Raw genomic sequence first — 23,078 nt, 5'->3', positions numbered from 1 at the left:
CCTTAAAGGTCAGAGCCTTGAGCACTGGCTCTCCTGTATATTTCAGGCTGCAGGCAACATTCTTAAATCAAAGTAACAGCAACAGAATACAAAGGTTAAAGTGGAAGAAACAGACCCACTATGGAGTCAGGCTTGTTCTTCCCTCTTACAGCCCTATACGAAACATTTCTCTGCTCCAGACGCGCCCACGGTTTGGTTAGGCCTCACCCTGCGTGGGGCACATGAGCCAAGCTGGACAACAGGAAGACCAAGGTCTGTTGTGACGTTGACTCCGGTGTCCACTCCTTCACGGGAGGACCTCAGGTCTCAGCCAAACACAACCTGGAGAGTCCATCCCGGGTCCTAACGCTGTGATCCCCGTGTCCCAACCCGGCACGGTCCTGATCTTACGACGGAACATCCAGCGTCCAGGGTGTTGGCAAAGCCGGAGCCCAGGGCCCACCGACTGCAGGGCAAGCCCCACCGACTGCAGGGCAAGCCCCACCCACCGCACCGCTACCGCGCCCTTTCGCCGGCACCGAGACTACAAGTCCCAGCATGCAGCGCGGCCCCTTCCAGCTGGGTCTCGCTCCCCGTCTCTCTCGCCCCAGGTCTCTCCCGCCCACGCTCGCGTCCGCGGAGGGCGTGGCGCCCGTAGCCTCTGCGCACTGACGTCGGCGCGCCGACGTGACGTGCTGACGCGGCGCTCTGGGCGCCTCCGCCCTCCCGGGCTCCAGTCCGGCGGCGGGAGGCCTGGGGCGGCGCTTCGGTTCGTGGGAGCCGCCGTGGTGTGCAGGCGCGAGGCCGGTGGGAAGGGCCGGGCCTTGTAGTCTCCTCCTCCGGGTCTGCGGCTCCCCGTCCCAGATGGACAGGGTGTGCGCCGTGTTCGGAGGCTCCCGGGGCATCGGCAAGGCGGTGGCCCGCTTGATGGCCCAGAGAGGCTACCGACTGGCCATCGTCGCCCGGAATCTGCAGGGGGCCAGAGCCGCGGCCGGGGACCTGGGCGGTGGGTACCGACCGGGGACGCCCCGCCTCCGCGCGGCGAATGTGAACCGCGGCCGGTGCGGGTCCGAGAAGCCGTCGTGGGCGCCCTCCTCCCCGGGCCGGTCAGGCTCACCGTGTGGGGCGCGGGGCAGTGCGTGCCGCAGGTGCGGCGCCGTCTGGCGAGGCTTGCCGCCGCGCCTGCGTGGTCTTGCGCGTTGGTACGTGTGCGCATGCGCAGGCAGTGCCGGCCCAGGACGTTTGCGGCCCTTCCAGTCCTGGTTGTACCCGGTCTGCTTTCCCGTGCCCAAGGCACTGACGTTACTACGGTGCTTTGGTGACCATCAGCAAGGGACAATGAGATTTGTTCCGCCAGATTCCTTGTCATTACACTTAAACTCCATTTACCCCCGTTTATTAGGAATGTTGTCAGTTTCTCTGCGAATTTCAGTTTCTGGAGGGTAGGGAGACCGGGTGCTGTGACGGTCCGAGCTCGCAGCTGTTGTTGAGGTAGTAGGCGGGCCGGGAGCAGGGGCACCGGGTTCACCGTCGGGGGCGGGGGGTGGCATCTTTACAGGAACGTCACCGACGGCTTCACCGAAGTGATTACGTGGGCCGCTGGTACGTTATGGACCAGAGAGCATCTCAGCCATGCTTCTTGCTCATATTCAAAGGGGCGAGAACGTGGGGGTCCTTCTGGGTCACTCCACACCATCAGTGTTGGCTGGACAGGATGAAATCTGCTGGTTGGGTTTCAGGGGTTGTGGGTCCAGCCTGTCTTCAGGTAAGAGCCGAGAGAGAGGCAGATGCTCTGGGGCCTTGCATTTCCTTGAATTACGTCGTCCATGAGTGACTGACTGGTTTTCACCCAGAGAGTATCACTTCCCGGATGACCTACTGTCTTCGAATGTTTAAGGAGATAATTTTAATGTTAATGTATTAGGCAAGGTTAGTCAGAAGATAAACAATTGTTTAATTTTTTTAAAAATCTACAGTTTAGAATGTTAAAAAGGTGTATTATTAAAGAATGCTTTCTTTGAAGTGTAATTTTTTTGGTATTTAAACACTTCAAAAAAAGTGGGTATGTTTAAAAAGCAGGCAAGAGTTGTTTTTAGTAAAAAAGTTTTAGCATTTTTTTTTAACAGCTTGCTGCTTTGTCTTATCTCTCCTAATGGTCAGGCTTGAATAATAGTCATTATAATATATGTGACATAGTTAAACAGAAAAATCCTAGAGTTTACTTCAGGGCCAGGAAACCAATTCATCAAAAACCTAACCGAATTAGACGTTAAGTTTCAAAAAAAGGAATATAAAACAGAGAAAACTGTTGAATTGCATAGCATGGGGTCAGTGTCAAAGCTATAAATACTGTTAGATGATCATACAAAGTACTTTATTTCTTGTTACCCACCTGCCCCCATCCAGTTCATTAGACTGATCTCCACAAAATCAGGAATCGGGGACATAATCATGTTTTATCTCATGTTCTGGATAGAACAGATCTAGCTCATAGTAGATGCTTGACAAATGTGTATTGAATCATTTTTAAATTCAAGTTATACTTTATTAGTAATTCTGATCTAATTTTGTTGTATAGGAGATCATTTGGCGTTGAGCTGTGATGTTGCCAAAGAATATGATGTTCAAAATACATTTGAAGAGATAGAGAAGAACTTAGGTCGAGTTAATTTCTTGGTAAATGCAGCTGGAATTAACAGGTTGGTCACAAAGTTAAGTACATTTCTATATGTCTTTTTTTCCTTCTGTGTCTTTGAATAATATTAATTAACATATTAATTAACTTGTTTTACTTCTCATTGGAAGAAAAACTATGTATTTTGAAACTTGATCTGTCAGTCCACACACTTTTCATTCTTTTATATTGAGATTATAGTAAGGGTACACTTCGGTTTTAACATTGTAATCACCACCCATATTGAGCTGCAGAACTTTTCCAGAACCCCAGCAGGCTCTCTCAGTTTCTTCCCAATTAGTACTTCCTTATAGGTAACCATGGTCCTGACCTCTGCCACCATATATGTTTTCTCAGTTAATATTAATGGAATCAGAGTGGGTATTCTTTTTTTTTTTAAATGAATTTAGGACAGAATATTTAGAATAATATAAAAATTTACTTTCTAAGCAAGGCATAGTGTGGCAGTTACTTCATTCAAGCTATTTTGGCCACATGGCCCTACTTTGAGCAGTTAGGGGTATGTGCCCCTCTACCTGAGTGGGGCCAGGGCCTGTCCTCCAAGGGGTCCTTTCTGGCTTATCAGTTGTTATTTTAGTGCCTTAAACCAAGTTTAAGATGTGCTCTCTAGGTGTTCTAGCTCAAATATAAAGCACTTCTTGTATTCTGCATTCAGGGAAAATGTTACATATTTCTTGACTTTTTAATTTGTTTTGTTTTATCCCAATTTTAAATTACATGGTTTTTGTTTTTTTGGTAGGGATAACCTCTTAGTAAGGACAAATGCCGAAGATATGCTATCTCAGCTTCATACTAACCTCTTGGGCTCCATGCTGACCTGTAGAGCTGCCGTGAAGACAATGATTAAACAGCAAACAGGGTCCATTGTGAATGTGGGTGAGTCTGACCTCTGTGGATTTATTATTATCTCATGTACCATAAGAAAGTTATCAAGTAATTTGGAACTTATTTACTTGTGAAACTTGGACGGAATGAATCTTTATTATCTGTAGAAAAAGGATTAGATTAACTGATTAATCGGTAAAACAGGAATCACCCATTTACATCCTTCTAGTGGTCAAGCAGGTGTTATATGAGTGACACCACCAGGTATTGGGAAAGTGACTGCACGAGCCAGGTAATACATGACAAAAGGTGCCCAGTGGGGGATGGCTCAGATCCAGCAGGTCGTTGCTGTGCACAAACATGGTGCAGTTTGGCCAGCTATTTGGATTTTTTTAAGAGAAATTGGGCATCCAGTTTTTTTTTTTAACTTTTAAAAATATTTATTTATTTATTTATATTTGGCTGTGTTGGGTCTTTGTTGCTGCGTGCAGGCTTTCGTTGTGGTAAGTGGGGGCTACTCTTCGTTGTGGCGCACAGGCTTCTCACTGTGGTGGCTTCTCTTGTTGTGGCTCACGGGCTCTAGGCGCGCGGGCTTCAGTAGTTGTGGGTCACGGGCTCTAGAGCACAGGCTCAGTAGTTGTGGTGCACAGGCTCAGTAGTTGTGGCTCACGGGCTCTAGGCACACAGGCTTCGGTAGTTGTGGCGCACGGGCTTAGTTGCTCTGCGGCATGTGGGATCTTCCCGGACCAGGGCTTGAGCCCATGTCCCCTGCATTGGCAGGTGGATTCTTAACCACTGTGCCTCCAGGGAAGTCTGAACATCCTGATTTTTATGTGAAACCGAATTTTCAAACTGGGCAAGAAATTAAAAACTTTTTGATAGTGGGGGCTAAAAAGTGATTTCTACAGTGCTTGCATGGGTCACTAATAAATCTAGTTCAGAGGTCTAAGAGGAGGTTTACTTAAGAGAACAACCTTTTCAGTTTTTTAGGGTGATGTAAGTAACTCCTAGACTTCAGTTCACCTACCCACAGGGCAGACAGACTGTAGAATGTGCATATAGACCTTAAAATGCAAAGTGGCTTGAAGTTGTATTTCAGTCTGACAGTTTGAAAATAGCAGCATGCCACCTGCCTTTTAAGTGGTGATACCGTAGGAGGCCACAGAAGGGGGATGCTGCTCTGTTACAGTCAGTGACCCTGTTCTTTCTAATGCAGGAGATGTCTTTCCAAGCCAGAATATAGGGTTGATATATAGGGTTTAAACCAGAATATAAGGGTTTTTAAAGCCAGAATATAGGGTTTTTCTTTTCTGAAAATGAGGAAAGGAAAGAATACTGTGCTAATAAGAAGTAGAACATTTTTGACATTTACCCTTAAAAATGTGAGAGGTCAGTTTTCTTATAAAAGCTTAGTAAATGAGTTGACCTTTGCCTTCTAACACAGCCAGGTATGATTTGGGTTCTTGTGAGCTGGTACACTGGCCTGTATGTTTTACCTGATAAAGTGGGGTGTATTTGTTTAACTCTAAAACATCCCCCTTTTAGATATATATAAAAAGCCCATATCAGTCCTTTGTTTACATGCAAACTTTTAGACTCATGCTGAAAGTAAATAAAAATAGAGTATTGAAAATAAACTAGGGGACTCTTATCACAGAGGGGACTACTTTAAACTGCGAGAAAGTCCATTGTATTTCAGAAGTTATCACTCTGACAGGTGAACTGTAGCGTATGGCGTGAAATACAGCTGCTCCAGCCTCATGCTCAGCCTCTCCTCTTAAGCCTGCGTTGTTCTTTCTTTTTTGTGTCTCTCCCTGTTTTTCTTTCTCCCCAAACCCCTTTCTCTCTCCACGTGCGTTTCCTGTGTCTGATGTGTCTTTTCTCTCTTTCTGTGCTTCATATTTCTCTTCCTTTGTCATTAACTGGCATGGGACATCTGACATGGTTAAATATTTTAATATTGGACTTGATTATAATTTGAGAAGTATTTGGAATGTTCTCTTTATCTAAAATTAAATTACTTTCTCAAAAATTTTCTGAGGCTCTTGATTAATTTTTATATCATAAGTACAGGTCACTGGTGGAGAAGATTATTTCCCCAATTTCTCTTCTGCAAGAATTTATTTCCATACAGTTGATACTTGAATTATAAATTATTCTTTCATATTCATATAAATGAAGCCACCCAAGAATCTTTATAGTAGGCGGTACAGGTTAATACATCACTGAAGGTAACTAAATTGCAATTTTACAGATAGTGTGCAATTGAAACTTTGCTAATTTAGATTGATAGTAGTTGAAATTTAGTAAGATTTATCCTCAGATGAACTATTTTTTTTAGGTGGAAATAAATACTTATCTGTGTGGTAGAATCATAAAATCAGCCTTTATCTGACTTTTTTTTTCTGGTTTAACCTTTTCCTATTGGAAGCCTTTGTAACTACTGTAGAATTTTCGTCATGTTTGTCCTCCTCAGAGATGAGAATGGGTTCCTGTCACTTAATGGATCCGTTCTCAACCCCTGCCTGGCACTCAGGGTTTCCCGTGAGCTTCTTTTGGATCCTGTTTTCTCTATGTATCTGAGCAGACTCAGACCCTAAGTCTTACTACTCAAATGACAATGGTTAGGATTCCTAATTTTAGCAAAGGACAGGGTAGAATAGTTTGTACTTTGTTTGTTTACTGTAGAGCATCTGAACATTCAGAATAGTAACCCCATTAATTGGTTTGAATTTGCTCTCATTTCTTTTTCCAGGAAGCGTTGTAGGTGTAAAAGGCAGTTCTGGGCAGTCCGTGTACAGCGCCAGTAAAGGCGGGCTAGTTGCGTTCTCACGCGCTCTTGCTAAAGAAGTAGCAAGAAAGAAAATTAGAGTGAATGTAGTTGCGCCAGGTAAGTGGGAACTTCTTTTTTCTCTTAATGTATATGCATCTATGGCTTTTTACGACAACAGTAAAGACTGTTTTTGTGTCTGTAAGTACGTCATCATCATCAGGCACTTCTCAGAGGTGCTGGGACAGGAGCAGGGGACCTGCATTGTTACTCAGTTCTGGAGCAGCGCTGCCCAGGAGGGCATGACCTTGGTCTGACGGGACTCAGGGGGCCGGGATGCTGCATCTGTACTAAAACCACAAGAGGAACTTCTCATTTAAAGTCAGTTGTATTTAAGTTAAGAACTCTCAAGAGCTGAATGTAAGAATTTCAAGTAAGTGGGCTGGGGAGTGCTGGTAGCCTACACCCTGCAGGTGAACGGGTCCAAGTTGTGTCCCTTTGGAGAACTGTTTCCATTTTAATTGTCTTTCTCCTCTTCTTGGGATGTTTCATTGATTTGCTGCTCGCTGGGATACAGTATTTGTTAATTTAGACTTTGTCAGTTTGTCAAAGCAGAGCTTTCCAAGTAATGCATCTATTACCTAATGTATTCCATACGTCTAGATTAAAGAAATAACACATCTTTATATCTAAAATATCTGAACAGCTCTATAATACAATGTGCTTTTAATAACAGTGTGAACCAGAGGAGATAATCCAACAAGGCTATGTAGATGATGTCATTTGCACATTTCATGCAGTAATCCCCTACAGTAACTGATGTACTGATGACCTCAGAGACACTGCTGGTTCGGTTCCAGGCACTGCAATAGAGTGCATGTCACAATAAAGCGAGTCAACAAACCTTTTGGTTTCCCAGTGCACATATAAGCTATGTTTACACTATGCTGTAGTCTATTAAGTGTGCAGTAACACTGTATCTGTAAAACAGTGTTCATACCTTAATTGAAAAATATTGCTAAAAAATGCTAACCATCATCTGAGCCTTCAAGTCAAGTTGTAGTGCGGACATCAAAGACCACTGATTACAGATACCACAGCAAATACAGTAATAATGAAAAAGTTTGAAATATTTTGAGAATTACCAAAGTGTGACACAGAGACATGAAGTGAGCAAATGCTATTGGAAAAATGGCGCCAGTAGACTTGCTTGATCTAGGGTTGCCCAAAACCTTCAACTTGTAAAACACGCAGTGTCTGCAAAGCGCAATAAAACAAGGTCTGCCTGTACTGCAGAAAGCCAGTGTTTGTACAGAGAAAGAATGATCAGAGGTCACATATGTTTGTTTCCAAAATGGAGAAGACACCTTTCACTGGGTGTCACTGTGTCCCAGAGAGCTACCCCGTATTCATGTTAGAATTTCAACACAAAGAAAAATTTGAAGGAGAAAATATATTTTACGCAGACTCAGGGGGAAGAAACATCTTTTGAAAAGTCACTCTGGGAGGTAGTAGGTTGTAACAGTGATATTAGCTGTGGTTGCCTCTTTAGTGAGCGAAGGGGGCACTCTGAGGCCTGCTGTGTGATGGTGCGGGGAGCAGGGGTGGCACGTGGTAACAGAAGTGAGGGCACGCACGCCGGCCACTGCAGGTTCTAGCCCGTGTGCGGGAGGTATTCCTCAGAGGAACTCAGGCTACTAAAATCTGACCTGTTTGGGAGTGGCCGACAATGAACGTGGTTAGAGAGGTGGGTATTTAAGGAATCTTCAGGAGTGGAAGTCATGGGGCGGGAGGTGGGGGTGGGGGTGGGGGTGCGCGGGGGTGGGCTCGCAGTAGAGCTGGCCGCCTGTGGAGAATCCATCGGGAACACTGGTGTTCTTGTGAAGCCTGTAGGAAGACCAAGCCAGCAGGGCGCAGGTCACCTGGAAGACAAAGCAAATGTGATGTGGGCTCAGTACCGCAGCAGTCAGAGCCTCCTGAAGAAGGCGAGGGGGGCATTTTATAAAGTGCACCTGTTCCTTTCACTGTGCTGACTTGAGGCACTCCACACGAGTTGAAAATATTGATGGATTAAATAGGACGCAGAGCCAGTTTAGCTTGGTTGGTCTGTTACAGGTAATTGGAAAATATTGAAACAGAATGATGGGAATTATAGTTTAAGTTGCTAAAGGCTAAAGAAATTCTCCAACTTGTGCTAAGACTTTTTAAATAAATTCGAATGTACAACTTAGAGCTGGTTTGTTGCTTTTCAAATTAGTTGCCCCAGTTTGTAACCAAGTTTATTCCATTTGGTAGCCATCTGCACCCATGAACACAGAGCATTCTACAAATGACTGAAGTCCCATTTGAAACTTGGATTTCCACTGTGTGCCGAGTGACCTTCAGGGCAGAAGGGAGAGGGGGTGGAGTGACTGTGGACACACTCCTTCAAAGCAGAGCTGCAGAACCAGCCTCTGCCTGGACCAGAACAGGCACAGGATTAGGAGGAAAAACTTCTGCTGAAGCGCAATTCAAAAAGGTTTAAATGCCCCAAAGCTCCAGTTTTAAACACACGTCTCCCTTTCTGATGTCCACACGTTTTGAGGCTCCCGGGAGTAACTGAAACAGCCAGCGAGCACGCAGGCGCCAGAAGACAGCACTGTGGGTGCGTGGAGTCCACAGGATGGTGGGGGCAGGTGCGAGCGCTTCAGAGTATGTACGTGAAAACGTATCAGGTGCTCCCAAACCTGAAAGGCAGAGTCTCCGGGACTGTCCTGTCACTCCTGTCGGAATAGGCCAGAACCATTGAGAGTGTGAGTACTAAGTATGGTGCTTCTAAGATGAGTCAGAAACGTACCAGGTAGCGTCCCAAGGTGTATAAACCAGTTAAGCACATATAAAGTTAGTACTGGTCCAGTTAGAAATACAAAATGAAAATTATGGAAGCTGCCTCAAATATCTGGGGTTCCACAAATTTACAAGCAGACCTGTGTAACAAAGTAGACTCTGGTTTTAAGAAAACATTGCAGTTCAGTATTCCAAACACAGTCTCCAGTCCCAGCGGTAACCTCAGAAATCACGTCTCTGGAGAGTAGAACCATTTATATGTTTGTACAAATTTGTAGATAACTAAACAAAAAAGTAGAGAAGACCTGTCGAAGGCTGACGTTTAGTCTGGTTTTTTTTCCCAAAAGAGTTGACAAATCCACGAATTGAGCAGGTTGATATCGGGCTGTTGGTTCTCGTGTGAGTGTGTGGCAGTGGAGCCGGTCCCAAGCTGCTCCCTGGAGGTGTAGGCAGAGCTGGGGTGGCTCACAGAGCACGGGGGAGACGAGAGCGTGGCAGTGTGAGAAAGTCTGCACTTCGCCCAGCCCAGATGCATGCCAGAGCGCATGTGCGTGCGCATACACGATTACATATTTGTCAGACAGACTCACGTTTGTGTGTTTATCTAAAACTTACTAAAATAACTATTGATTATGGCTTTTGCTTTATGGAGAAGGAAGCCATTAAATTAGCCTGTGAATTGATACTCATAGATAAAAGTAGTTTAGAACCTGAATACTTCTAAAATGATTAGAAATAGTTCTAAAATGATTAAAAAAAGTTCTAAAATGAGTAGTTCTAAAATGATTGCGAAAAAAATCAAGTAATGAACTGGTGCCTAGAAAAAAATTTCTGTACCTTATATTTTATATAAGATCTTTATTTTAAAATTTTGCACTGATTATGGGATAATGTTAGATGGACAGGATCTTAGTGATGATTTATTCTAGTCATCTTAACTGTTTAGAAGACTGGGCCCCAAGAGGCAGAGTGAGTTGCCCAAGGTTCCACAGCTAGTTTTTGGTGGAACTGTTACAAAAGCTTTATCTTTTGATTGTCAGCTAGTAAGTCTTGAAAATTATGGCCCCTTAAATTTGTTTTATATCATTACAAGATTTAGGTCTTTTTGTTCTTTTGCTATTATGTTCTGTCTAAAATATCTGGAATCTTCCAATTTTATAACTTTTACCTTTACATTATTTGCCTTTTGACAAATTACTAGTTGATAAAAATCGCCTGGATTAGTTAAGAGACTAATAAAAAGGTGCTAAAACTCAAATCTGCATCATCATCATTAGCTGGTGTGATAGAGGGTTTGGTTAGTGGATTGTTGAGGACAGTGAGTGTTCTCCTGTGTCTCTGCCAGTCGCCGTGGGACCTTTGACCCAGCTTGCTGTGGGCACTGGGGCTGGCCCGCTGGGGGCTCGTAAGGCCACCCTGGCCGCTCTGCTCCGTGGGCCCTAGAGCTGGTGTTGCGTTTGGCACCGGTGCTGAACCAGCAGGGACCAGGGAATTGTTGGAATGTCCTGGCAGGCCTCTTGGTCTACAGCGTTCCATCGTCCCAATTCATTGTTTAGTCAGAGACCAGCTGAGTTCAAGCATTCCAAATCCATGAACGTTTGATAAATGACTTGATTTAGATACATTCATTTTTGGGGGGAAAAAAAGGAAAAAAAGAAAATCTCAAAGCTGCATTGTGGTCTTGGCACTGCTTTCTGTGTGTGTGTGCTTTGTGCAGCCCGATTGGTTTTCGTGTTAGCTGAGTTTAACCATGTATAGAGTAGATGATTTGTGGTTTGGAGGAGCATGTATGTGCTTCTCTCTTTTTTAGGGATTGCAGTAGTGTGGGTGATGAAGAGTTAACTCTAGGTCACGATGATCTCGAAGCTGGATGGTTTCAGGGTAGTGCAAGTGTTCCTAATCCTGATTCTAATCACTCATTCAGCAGACTTCCTGAGTGTCTCCTGTATGTGAGCGCTGGCAACGCTGCAAAATTACAGACACCAATAAGCTATTTCTGCCCCAAGGCAAGAAGTACAGTGGGAAAGACAGGTGTATAGACAAATAATTACAGTGCCATGTGATGAATGCCAAGCAGGTACCCCTGTGATGCCATGGAAACGCTGGAGAAGGAATGCTTAATTTTGTCAGGGTTAATTAGTTGTCAAGGCAACAGGCTAAATAGTTCAAATCCAGTTTGTATATAAAGGGAAGTTTTATGAGTGTTAGGGATGTGTGTTTGTATAGCCTTTCCTAAAGATCTTACTTTCTAGTGCAGTTTACACTGAAGGAAAGAAAAATCCTGTTGCTAAAAAATGTGGACACTGAGTAGGGTGACCTTTATTATCTTGGCTGTAGTGTAATATATTATATTGGCTGCACTATAAGCATGGAATGAACATGCTTCACTAATTAGAAGCAAAGTACAAGTTGAAATGGTAGCATTAAATTGAGTCTATGGATTATTAACTTTATTTTAGATAGTAATTTCTACTAGATTCTTCAGATCCTTTAATGGAGTTGATAAACATCAGAATTGATATGTTTATTTTTAATGTTAGTTTTCCTCGTCACCTGCAAATGGAGTTTCCAATTAAGTTAAAAACAGTTAAAAAGCAAATCATAATAGGAAAAACAAGGGACAAGCACAATAATAAATTAGGCTATCATTTGCTGCCTAATATTTTTAACTTTTTAAAGATGAATTAGTTGCTAAGTTTTGGTATTACATTAACTATAAATTTCTCATCATGGATAAATGTTACTGATTGGAAGATATTGAATATGAGATTGGAAAATATTGAATATGAGAAACAGAATATTTGATAAATTGAAACTATATTGGATACAGTGCTTTTTTTTTTTTTTTTTTTTGCGGTACGCGGGCCTCTCACTGTTGTGGCCAATACATTGCTTTTAAAAATGTGTTTTCAATAGATAACACAAACATGTACAAAATTCAAAAGTACAAAAAGGCATAGAGTGAAAAGTGAGTCTTCTCTAGCCATTCAGTTCCTTCCTCAGAGGCAGCCAACCACAGTCAGCTAGTTCTCTCTGTATTTCATATATAAGTTAGTAGAGCATATATATATATATATACTGTCGACTGAAAAAAAAGCACAACCTAAAAAAATTGAGAATTAGGTTTTATTTGGCAGACTTTCTGAGGGCTTAAGCCTGGGAGGCAGCCTCTCAGACAGCTCCGATGTAGAGGAGTTGTTGCAACAAAGGCCGGGTAATCGGAACATCAAAAGATGACTGTTAATTAAAGAAAACCAGACATCTCAAGTTAAGGAATTTAGCGCTTTTCTATGTATGGGAAGATGCAAGAGTCTGGGCTCACTGAAATCATTCCTTTGATCTGCACCTCAGCTCTCTGGGGCCAGTGTCGTGTGCTTTCCTATCTTTCCCATCCTGAGTCCCCTCAGGGCTCACCGTTGGGGGCAGCTGTAGTGGCTTGATGGCTGCAACAGCCTTTGTTTACTTTTTTTTTTGGCGCAGAGGCTTGTGGGATCTCAGTCCCCAGACCAGGGATTGAACCCATGGCCCCTGCAGTGGAAGCACAGAGTCCTAACCACTGGACCACCACTTTGTTTACTGATATGGCAGGCAGCGTTTTTCATTCACAATACATATTTTTAAGAAAACACAAATTGATCATACTATTCACAATGTTCTGTACCTTGCTTTACTCATAGAACAATCTATTCTGGAGTTGATTCCATATAGAGAACTGCTTCACTTTTTAAAATAACAGCTCTGTGGAAATATAACTCACGTACCTCATCATTCACCCATGTAAAATGTCCAATTCAGTGGGTTTAGTGTAGTCACAGAATTGTTCATCATCACCCTGATACATTTGAGAACATCGTATTTTCATCATCCCAAAAGAAACCCTGTAGCCGTGAGCATTCACTCCCCATTTCCCTCCAGTCTCCCTAGCCTTTAGCACCCACTCATCTACTTTCTGTCCCTGTCATACGAAGTGTGGTCTTTCGTGACTGCTTCGCTATTTTTAATGGCTGAGTTAAAAGACAATAATGTCTGTTTTATGGGTGCACTGTAATTCATTTAACCTGTGCCTCTCATTGGGCACTTCGGTTGTTTCTCATCTTTTGCTGGTCCGACTAGTAATGCAGTGACAGTACTTGTAAATGATTTATTTTGCACATGTGTGAGTATATATATGAGTGTCGTCTTGGGACTGAACCTGCCAGGGCTCAAAGGGTACGTGCCCTTAACGTCTGGACAGATGGTACAGCAGTCAAGTGTTTCTACAGGGCACCCTAAGTGTTTTGCGCCCTCTCCTCCCTTCTTTTAGTTGCAGAGCCTTTATGTTTACTCCTGGGACAAAGTCTTGCTGGCAGATGCTTGCAGAGGCTTGCAGGTGCTGTTGTGTGCTGTTCAGTGTGGTGTTGATTTTTTTACGCTGCTTCCCTGTACACTTTCACAAGTGTAATATTAGAACATACACATTCGTTCTGGTTAAAATCTTGGTCTGGATTTTGGCAACAGCCTTGTTTTATCTCCCTAAAAAAGTGTCTTGGATTATTTTAATTCCTTCTAGGTCCTAGGAACTTAGAGAATGGACATCTAAGCAGAGAGCCATATTAGACAGTGCATATCCCACAGTTGGTAGTACTGGTGTCTAAAACTGGCTAAAGTCCTGGCGTCTTATTTAAATATGAGCTCTCTGCTGTATATCAAAATATTCAAAACTAAAATAGTGACCAAGTCATATGGAAGTGAGATGCTGTTTATTTATACTCTATAGGTAGCCAAAAATGGGTCAAGGAAGTACATTTCCTTGGGAGCTGACCAAATATAAGCTCTCACTGGACGAGAACCACACACTTGCTTTTCTGAGAAAGGGTATCCTGTTCCTAAAGAGCTCCTACCTCTCGGAAGTGTACTGAGCGTGCCATCACCGATGTGGAACTGCAGCAGCGGTGTCCTGTTCTGTTGGCCGAGCGCCTGGTGCTCAGTTATCTCTCCGGCTTAAGGAGTGACAGCTTTGCAGCCCGCCGAAGCCTCTGACTCCCATAGGTGATCCAGTGACGCCATCTGTGGGCAGTGGCACCAACTGGGAGTTTGTAATTTTTACAACCCAGCTTGAAAGGTGTTGTAAATATATATGTAGTAAAGTGAGTAGTAAAGTGAAATTTCCAGAGCTTTATAAATAAAGTGGGAGGATGCTATGGGAGAGCATCCTCTGGGGCCGAGGAGAGATCATAAATTGGGAAACAACACAAGCCCAGAAACGGGTGTGTGCAATGTTTACAAACGACTAATATCTCTGCTCAGGTCCCACGAGATTTGGTGGAGAGTCTAGGAGACTTTATATGCAGTGCCCTGGTTGTGGATATATTTATAATTCAGGATCATGTAATTCATGAGCTGTAGCATAAAATAGTGAAATTTGGTAGAGCCTGGACTACTTTATCACTAGAGACTAGCTTCATGTTTTTCTTGGATTTCTGATAAATTAGGGGACGATATATATGAATTTGAAGAAGCTGCAGATAGAGTTTTAGTTTTAGTAAAACCGCTCTGCGTGAGACTAGTGGTGGATACATGATGAGATGCATTCGTCGGAACATAGACCTGTCCAACCCAAAGGGCTTCCCCTGGGGTAAACCATGACTTCACTTAATAGCATATGAGTGTTGGTTCACCAGATGCGGTGTGCTAAGGCAGGGTGTTAATAATTGGGGGGTGCAGGGGGAAGGCAGTGTTTTATGAGGTATGTGGGGACTCCCTCCACTTTCTGATCAGTTTTTTTGTAAACCTAAAGCTGCTCTAAAAAATAAAGTCTATTAATTTAAGAAGAAAAAAAAAAGCTGCTGACAGTGAGAGGACGGTGCTTGCGTTTGGGACAGGTTCCTGCTCTCTGTATCCGACATCATGGTCCAGGAGGAGAAGCCAGCGTTGGGGATGGCTTCTCTCCCTCTCAGCCTGGCCTCCGCCCCCCACTGCACTTTTAGGCTTTCAGCTCAGAGTCCAGCGCTGGCCGGCAGCTGTGCTGTGAGGCCTGTCCGTCCAGCTGTCCGTTCCCAGTGGGAGAGGCCCTGGAACTCCCCCTGTGAAATGACGCCCTGATCCTCCACTTGGTGGGAGTAGTCGAGGGAGAGCCGGCCCGCGGGGTGGGGGCCCGAGCAGCCTGACGCTGTGCTGGACCCGCGGGCTCCGCTCTCTCCTCGACAGATCTGAGCCCTCACGGACATGAGTCCAGGCCGTGGTGTCGGACGAGGCCTGTCTCCTGTCAGAAGCACGCATGTCAGTCTGTCTGCTGCGGTGGCTGGCTCCCGTGGCTGGCTCTGGAGGACCGGGTCTGTCCCACGGCCGCATCTCTGTGGCAGAGGCCTGCCTTCTCGCCGTTTCACTGCCTGAATCTCCCTTCCTGTCTGCAGTCTGCCTTCCCGCACCTCGCGCCCTGTTCCAGATCTGCCTTTTTCCCAGGGTGAAAACACTTCTTGGTGGCCTCTCACAGACCGTGTGGCCTTACATTCCCCCAGAAGCTGGGCACCTCAGTTCCCTTCAGCACAGCCTGAGTAACGACCCGGATGAGCATCCACCGGTGCTTGCTGAACAGGAGCTCTTCCAGCCACACGGCTGCAGTGTAAGAACTGGGGGCCTTTGAGGGGAAATACGACGACCCGTGACGAGGCATACCTTCATCCTGGAGTCGTAGCTATGTAGAGCTGAAGTCTGCCATTCTCAGTCTACTGCCCCTGTTTTACGAGACAGGAGCAGCCTGCAGTTTAGATGGTGCATGCTGCCCAGCTGTTAGCTTGCAGAGTACAGCAGAGCGGGGGACAGAAGCTAGTGGGGGGTGTCCTCACCCAGTGCCCTGCTTGCCACGAAATGCCACCTCTGAGAAGACGTCAGCAGAGCCACTTAGAAGTTGAGCTAACCAGTAGTCACGAGGTCTTTCTTGCAGCGCGTTTTTACTGTAGTTTATTAAGGTCTGTTTTATTTTTTAAGATTAAAATGCATCATTGATTTTCTGCCGAGGGTTGAGAGTTAGTGGGGAAATATTTTATGCCAATTTTGCTAGAATTCAAAATAACCTTAGAGTAAATAATTGTATCATGAACTCTTTGAGAAGATGACCTGGATATTTAAATGTTAGATTCGTGATTTATTCAGTCGACGTTGTAGGCATGTGGAGTGCGTTCTCTTCCTGATTCACTTTCTGAGGCACCTTTGACCCTGAAGTGTGTCCAGAGACTTCGGATCCGGGAGCCCTGCGACCCTGCTTGTTGGGTAGCCGCAGCCCGTGCAGTACTTGGATCTTCCTGTAGGGGGAGCTCCGCTCACAGCGAACCCATGACGCGGTTTCATCACAGCTGTACTTTGCCTTCTTTTTTTAAGTCTAAATGATGAGTAGCGTACAGAATACTGATTATAGAAGTTATTGGTAATATGTATTCATATGTATCAGACTAATCTCACAAGATTTCCTTAATAGATATGCAGTTCTTCTGTTCTGTGAACCATTTAGAACTGGAACTCCATATATTATGTCACTTTAACTACAGCTCTTGCTACTTGAGAACATGTTCTCTGCAAACCTTATTGCACACAGCACTGCCGTGTTAACTTTAAAAATTATCTGTGTATACTTGCATCAGGATTGGATAATTCCATTAGGTTTTTTTTCTTACAGGAACATTGGAAATACTGGTCTTTCTAATCATCAGCTATCTTAGATATAGCACATGAAACTAATTTTTGTCAGAACTGCCAAATCAGGTCATGTGACCATGTTTGTGATGCTTTCCTTCCCTCTACTCCCCCACTCCACCCCTAATCAAGTGAAAATTAATCACTTGTGTGGTTCTTTGTGTTCACCTCTATCAGGATATTCACCCAAGTTCCTTTTGTTATAATTAGGGGTGCAAGTGAGTGTTTCCTCCCTAGGTTACAGGTTCGTTAAGGAATGGAATTTTTATTCATGTTTATATCTATCCAATCATATTGTGCTACGAGTTGGGTCAAATATTTTAGTGTTCAGTAAATGTTCATTGGGTTAAACTGAATAAAAATTGAGTACTTGGGTACTGATTGCTAGCAAAACTCTGTATTTCCTAAACAAGGTTTATTAGTCATCTCAAATTTTCAGCAGCGAATTTATTTTTTTTGAAATTGAGCAAGTGTCTTAGTGTCTGCCCTTTTCAACCAAATGAGCAAACATTTCTCTTTCAGGATTTGTTCATACAGATATGACGAAAGACTTGAAAGAAGAACATTTAAAGAAAAACATCCCTCTTGGGAGGTTTGGAGACCCCATTGATGTGGCCCATGCAGTCGTGTTTCTTTTAGAGTCTCCGTACATTACAGGGCACGTCCTGGTGGTGGACGGAGGCTTGCAGCTCACCATGTAGCCGACTGATACAGCTATTATTAGAGTCAAGGGTACACACTGTTATACCTGCATTTGCTAATCAAACCTACTGATGCTACAAATGTTGATTTCCATCTTTATGTGAATATGTCTGTAGAGGACAGTATGTGACCAGCCGTGCTTTCTAAATGACACGTACCTTCCAGGCTGCAGCAGTGTTACTGTGTAGTCGCCCCTCGGTACCCACAGGGATCTGTCCTAGGAGCCCCAGAGTCTTCAGATGCTCCGGTCCCTTACATACCGCAGCCTGCATAGTATTTGCATATAACCTACGTATACTTTAAATTATCTTTAGATTATGCATAATACCTAACACAGTGTCAATGCTGTGTAAATAATTGAAGTACAGTGGAAATGCAGCGTATTTTTGGAATTTGTGGAATTTTTTTTTTAATATTTTCTATCCGTGATTGGTTGAATATGGATGTGGAAGTCATGGATGCAGAGGGCTGACTGTATAGGCATTTTGCAAGTGATATAAACAGATGTTATCTTAATTTATACATTTTGTGGCAAAAGTGGGAAAAATTATGTGGTCTAATTGTCATTAGTTGTTTCGTTGTATCAGGCTGAATACTCCAGAAGTTAACCCTGGAGGCCATTGCCAAAGTAAGAGTATTTACAGGGCATGGGTAGCTGTCAATACCTTAGCAGCCCTGCTGGAGTTAAACATTGTATCCCTTTTTCCCCTCAGACAGTCATTTGATTTACAGGTTGAAAATGAATGTGGAGTTTGGTTTCTTTGAGCTCCTCCTTGAGCCACTGGGCACAATAAACTGCAAGTGCAGGTGTGGACGGTTGACCCATCCTGTGGAAATTCTCAAAGATAGTGAGAGTTAACCCTTACTGTTTTAATACCTGGTACAGTTGTGAGCTGCATAGATCTCATCAACTTAGGAAGTGGAAGTGTTTTGTTTTGTTTTTTTAAATGCACAAAAATAGTTTAGCAGGCTACTTAAAAACAGCAATGATAATATTCTTGCCTGACATTTTAGAAAACTAATAATTATGAACAACCATAAATAAGTAAATGTGCAGTAACAGTGAGTTAAATGTCTTTACAAGGAACAGGTTAAGCATTAGTCTTAAAAGAAGATGTTTGCCTGAGATTAGAGATGAAGACACAAACTGAGTGAAAACATCAGATGACGTCTACTTTGCGTTGAACTGTTTTGTGGGGAATACTGTGATCATTTTAAATGTCACTGGATTCATGTTGATTTTTATAATTTGTCATTTTAAAATATTTTAAATATTTATTGCACCTTAAACAGCAATCTTTTTACAGTTTTATTGGAGCCGAAATGATTTTATGTAAACAGATTTAATTTTGTATTGAAAGTCAGTGCAAACGTATTAATAGGATATATTAAATAAATGCAGAGTAATAAAAGTAAAATAACAAAGTCAAATCTGTGTTCCAAATCAAGATTCCTGATTCCTTAAAATTCTTTTGCACTGATCTTCAAAATAGCCTTCTTTACTTCGAGAAGTCTGTTTAGGACGTGAGCAAGCCAGTTAAGTGTAAGTTACTATTGTAACCGGACGGTCTGCTCACCGCAGACACGGCGGTGCACAGACCGCGCTCAGGCGTGCACAGTGCCCGGCACTCGCAGGGAAGCAGCGGTCGGGGCGGTGTCCGGCGTCCTGCGCACGGAGCACGCGCTTCTCCAGCGCCGCCTGCCCGCAGGCCTTGCTGGGCGGCCACGGGCCAGCGCCCTTCTCAGACTCCCGTGTTCCAGACCCCGTGGGGCCTCCTCGGCTGGTGGTCGGCAAGGAAGCAGGTGTCACTGGAACGAATGGCGCTGAGGTGTGGCTTACGGATGGATTTAACCTTCAATTGTGTATATTCACACGTCAAGACATGACCCCTTTTGAAGCGTCCACCCGCTCCCGCCCACATCGAACTTCTGTAAGGTGGAGCGAGGCCTTAAACAGGTGCAGCCAGCCGCCCCCGCCCCGCAGGTGATGTCTCCATCAGCTCTCACCGCCTGGGTGGGACGTGTTTCGTGCTCTCATCCTGGCGCTGAAATGGGTTGCCAGCTGTTGCTCATATTCAGAGATTCAAGAACTTCAGCGAATTCTTAACAAGATAACTCAGCTGCAGCTCTTATATGGCTCTTAGGAGCCTGCAATCCAGTCTGTGTTGAGTACTTGTTAGGAAGTGGTTTATGGTTAAAGCCAGTGTTAACATGTTTGCATGGGACGTTTTTAAATTTGTGCTGTTCATATTTTTTTCATATTCAGTTTTTTAAAAAATAAATTTATTTATTTTTGGTTGCATTGGGTCTTTGTTGTTATTCGCGGGCTTTCTCTAGTTGCAGCAAGCGGGGGCTACTCTTCGTTGTGGTGCGCGGGCTTCTCATTGCAGTGGCTTCTCGTTGCAGAGCACGGGCTCTAGGTGCCTGGGCTTCAGTAGTTGTGGCACGAGGGCTCAGTAGTTGTGGCTCGCGGGCTCTAGAGCACAGGCTTAGTAGTTGTGGTGCACGGGCTTAGTTCCTCCGTGGCATGTGGGATCTTCCTGGACCAGGGCTCGAACCCGTGTCCCCTGCATTGACAGGCGGATTCCCAACCACTGTGCCACCAGGGAAGCCCCCATGTTCAGTTTATAAGAGGGTTTTAAACTGCTTTCTAAGAGAGAATTATATGTTGTAAATTTCGGGGCAATAATTTATGTGAAGAAGATGATTTAATGTGTATGTTTCTGTTATCTGGAATAAAGGGAGAAGATTACTCTGGACATTCAAGAGTTATGCCTTATATTGCTGAAACATTTTTCCAAGCTTTTTAGATGGAAGTATGTGTAAGTTGAAAGTCCTACCACTGCCCTAACTTGACAAACATACTACAAAGTATTTAATAATTTTTAAGTTTCTTTTATATTAATTTTATCTTTCAATTACATTGCAAGCTCCTGAGGGTAGAAACCATACGGTGTTTTCATTCTTTTCATTTTAGTTAAATAACTCCGTAAATGTTGGTTGAATACCTACTAAGTGTCTTGTACATCTTTTGATCCCTCCACCTTACCCACTCAGCTCTGAGAACATCTGGTACATTCCAGAACTACACTGATAAATCCTTTTATATGTTTTGATTCAAGGTCAACAGTCATTAATTACATTGTGCTGTAGTGGAGGGAGGGGTGGGTCATTGAAATATTAATACATCTGTTCCCTCAGTACACATCCTGGAATATTCTGTGACTCCTTTTTTTGGCCATTTATCTCTGATGCTTACTTTCAATTTATAACTGAATTTGAAATGCTAAGCCAATCAACTATTTTCTCTTAGGCAACGTGACTGACTTGGAGGAATTACCACCAGTTTAATTTGGAACCCTTGGACTAATAGTCCAAATGGGGGTGCTATTGGTATCACCTGGAGAATATTTTTTACCCCCAAATTTAAACACAAGTCAGGAGCCCTGTCCCTGGGAGTTTTGCTATGGGTAGGGCGGGGTGAGGAAAATGTGGAGGTGACTTTTAGGAAAAGTTTTCAGTGATGCACAATGTTAATTACTTCATTAAGTAAGTATTATTCATTCATTCCTACTGCACACCAGACACTGCTAGTCATGGGAGGTATAGTGGAAACGAACCCTGGTTCCCTGGAGCCCACAGGCTAATTGGTTTGCGCCGTGGGCACGCGGACCTTAAACCATCACCAAATGTCGGATTACAGCTGAGGTGAGCACGGGAAGCGCGGGGAGCTCTTGTTGCCACTGAGCCCTCTTGCTCTTGCTGGGGGTTTGAGCTGCCCTGGAAGGTCAGGAGGGGCTTCTCTGGGGCAGGATAGTTGAACTAAAAGTGAAGCCTTCGTTCAGAGGGAGCAGCGCGTAGTGCTACTCCGGGGAGAGGGAAGATGCCGAGTTCGATTTTAACCAGGCTGAGTTGAGGTGTCTTGCCGATACCTAAGAGGAGACCTCAAATACGCATGCGTGAGGACCTCCTGGGGTTGGGGGCCGTGGGGGCAAAGGGCGCACGGTGACTCGCCTCCGCGTGAACGGTAATTGAGTGAAGAGCGTGCCCAGGTGAGATCGCGGAGTGAGGAGCTGACGCTGGCAATTGTAGATCCGTGTAGCACCTGACAGGTGCCGCGTACAGTCCTCAGGGAGGGAGGGAGAGAGGGAGGGGCCGGGGGAGAGCCTGAGACGCGCTGGTCGGCGGTGGGTGGGAAGAAGGAGACGCCGGTCCTCATGCCGCCGCCGCCGCCGCCGCCGCCGCCGCCGCCGCCGCCGCCGCCGCCGCCGCCGCCGCCGCCAGGTTTTCTGGAAGGAAGGCGTACTGAGTGTCGGCTCTGCTGGACTCGGTGAGTCGCGAGTAAAAAGGGTCTCTAGTGACGCGGGGATCTTTGGTTACGTGAACAAGAATGAATTTGCGGATTGGTGGGGACAGAAGGCAGAAGCTTGTGGGGGAAGAAATTAATTTGGGGCTTTACTTCACATTACAAAGATCAGTTCGGCAAGGAAAAAAGCTTTAAGTGTCAAAATGCTTAGCAGAAAATACAGCTGACCCCTGAACAACGCGGGTGTTAATCTGCGTATAACTGTATCCCCAGCTCCTCCGACCACGGGCCGTGTGGTAACTTTAGCATTTACTACTGACAAGCATCTGCGTGCAAGTGGAGCCGCGAAGCTCAAACCTTTGCTGTTCAAGGGTCAAGTGTATACAAGTGGATATTTTTCAGACCCCGGTATGTGGCAAGCGTTCTTAAACATGGAAAGAAAAGATTGGTTAAACAGATTACGTTAAAAGTAAGACCTTGTGTTCATCAGAAAACACCTTAAAATTATCAAAAAGGCTGATTACAAACTGATGGAAGGTTTTATGCAACATAGATAAGTAATAAACAGTTGAGTATCAAAAATATGTACTGAGGGGCTTCCCTGGTGGCGCAGTGGTTAAGAATCCGCCTGCCAATGCAGGGGACACGGGTTCGAGCCCTGGTCTGGGAAGATCCCACATGCCCCAGAGCAACTAAGCTCATGAGCCACAGCTGCTGAGCCTGCACGCCTAGAGCCCGTGCTCCGCAACAAGAGAAGCCACCACAATAAGCCCGCGCACCACAACAAAGGGTAGCCCCCGCTAGCTGAAACTAGGGAGAAGCCCGCGCATGGCAACACAGACCCAGTGAAGCCAAAAATAAAATAAATTTAAAAAATATGTAATGAACAAATCAATAATAACCCAATGGGAAAATGGGCAAAAGATACAAAACAGGAATGTTACAGAAAAGGAAACATAGCCAACAGGTGTTGAACATATGTTGAAACTGATTAGGGGAATGCAATTAAGACCATAGTGAGATTTCATTTGATCTTCAAGTGGCGAAAATGAACAAGTTTGATAATTCCAAGTGATACAGAGCAGGGCTTCTCAAACTTTAGCATGAATTCCTTAAAGATCTTTTAAAACTGCAACTTCTGATTTAGCAGATTTGGAGTGGGCCCTGAGATGCTGCTTTTCTAACAAATTTCTGAGTTGATGCTGATGGTCTCTGGACCACAATTTCGGTTGCAAGGTTGTGAAGGGTGCAGACCAACAGGGTCTGTTAAATGTGACATTGCTGTTGGGAGTATAAATTGGTAGACA

General features: G+C 44.4%; 1 protein-coding gene and 1 long non-coding RNA gene across 2 annotated transcripts; both read left to right on the top strand.

The window, feature by feature from the left end:
• The first annotated feature begins 260 nt into the window (after nt 1-260).
• CBR4 (carbonyl reductase 4) lies at nt 261-19,882 on the top strand. Its single transcript, XM_079925758.1, has 5 exons — nt 261-985; nt 2,558-2,678; nt 3,414-3,550; nt 6,255-6,389; nt 17,286-19,882. Exons 1-5 carry the CDS (start codon nt 844-846, stop codon nt 17,462-17,464), a joined length of 714 nt encoding a protein of 237 aa, XP_079781884.1. The 5' UTR covers nt 261-843; the 3' UTR covers nt 17,465-19,882.
• A 323-nt stretch (nt 19,883-20,205) lies between these two features.
• Nucleotides 20,206-22,174, top strand: LOC307189148. The gene is made up of 3 exons (XR_013829108.1): nt 20,206-20,287; nt 21,050-21,173; nt 22,045-22,174. It is a non-coding gene; the product is annotated as an uncharacterized lncRNA (long non-coding RNA).
• Nucleotides 22,175-23,078: the final 904 nt, after the last annotated feature.

This window comes from Stenella coeruleoalba (genome assembly GCF_951394435.1).
Source record: "Stenella coeruleoalba genome assembly, chromosome: 7".
Taxonomy (NCBI): domain Eukaryota; kingdom Metazoa; phylum Chordata; class Mammalia; order Artiodactyla; family Delphinidae; genus Stenella; species Stenella coeruleoalba.
Note: the sequence above shows the minus strand (reverse complement) of the source record. Positions and strands in the feature narration are given on the sequence as shown.

Excerpts from the sequence above, each read along its gene's own strand:
- CBR4 (XM_079925758.1), top strand. The coding sequence starts at position 844 with ATGGACAGGGTGTGCGCCGTGTTCGGAGGCTCCCGGGGCATCGGCAAG. Across the intron at positions 986-2,557 it reads CGCGGCCGGGGACCTGGGCG|GAGATCATTTGGCGTTGAGC; the intron begins GTGGGTACCGAC and ends TTTGTTGTATAG. Across the intron at positions 2,679-3,413 it reads AATGCAGCTGGAATTAACAG|GGATAACCTCTTAGTAAGGA; the intron begins GTTGGTCACAAA and ends TTTTTTTGGTAG.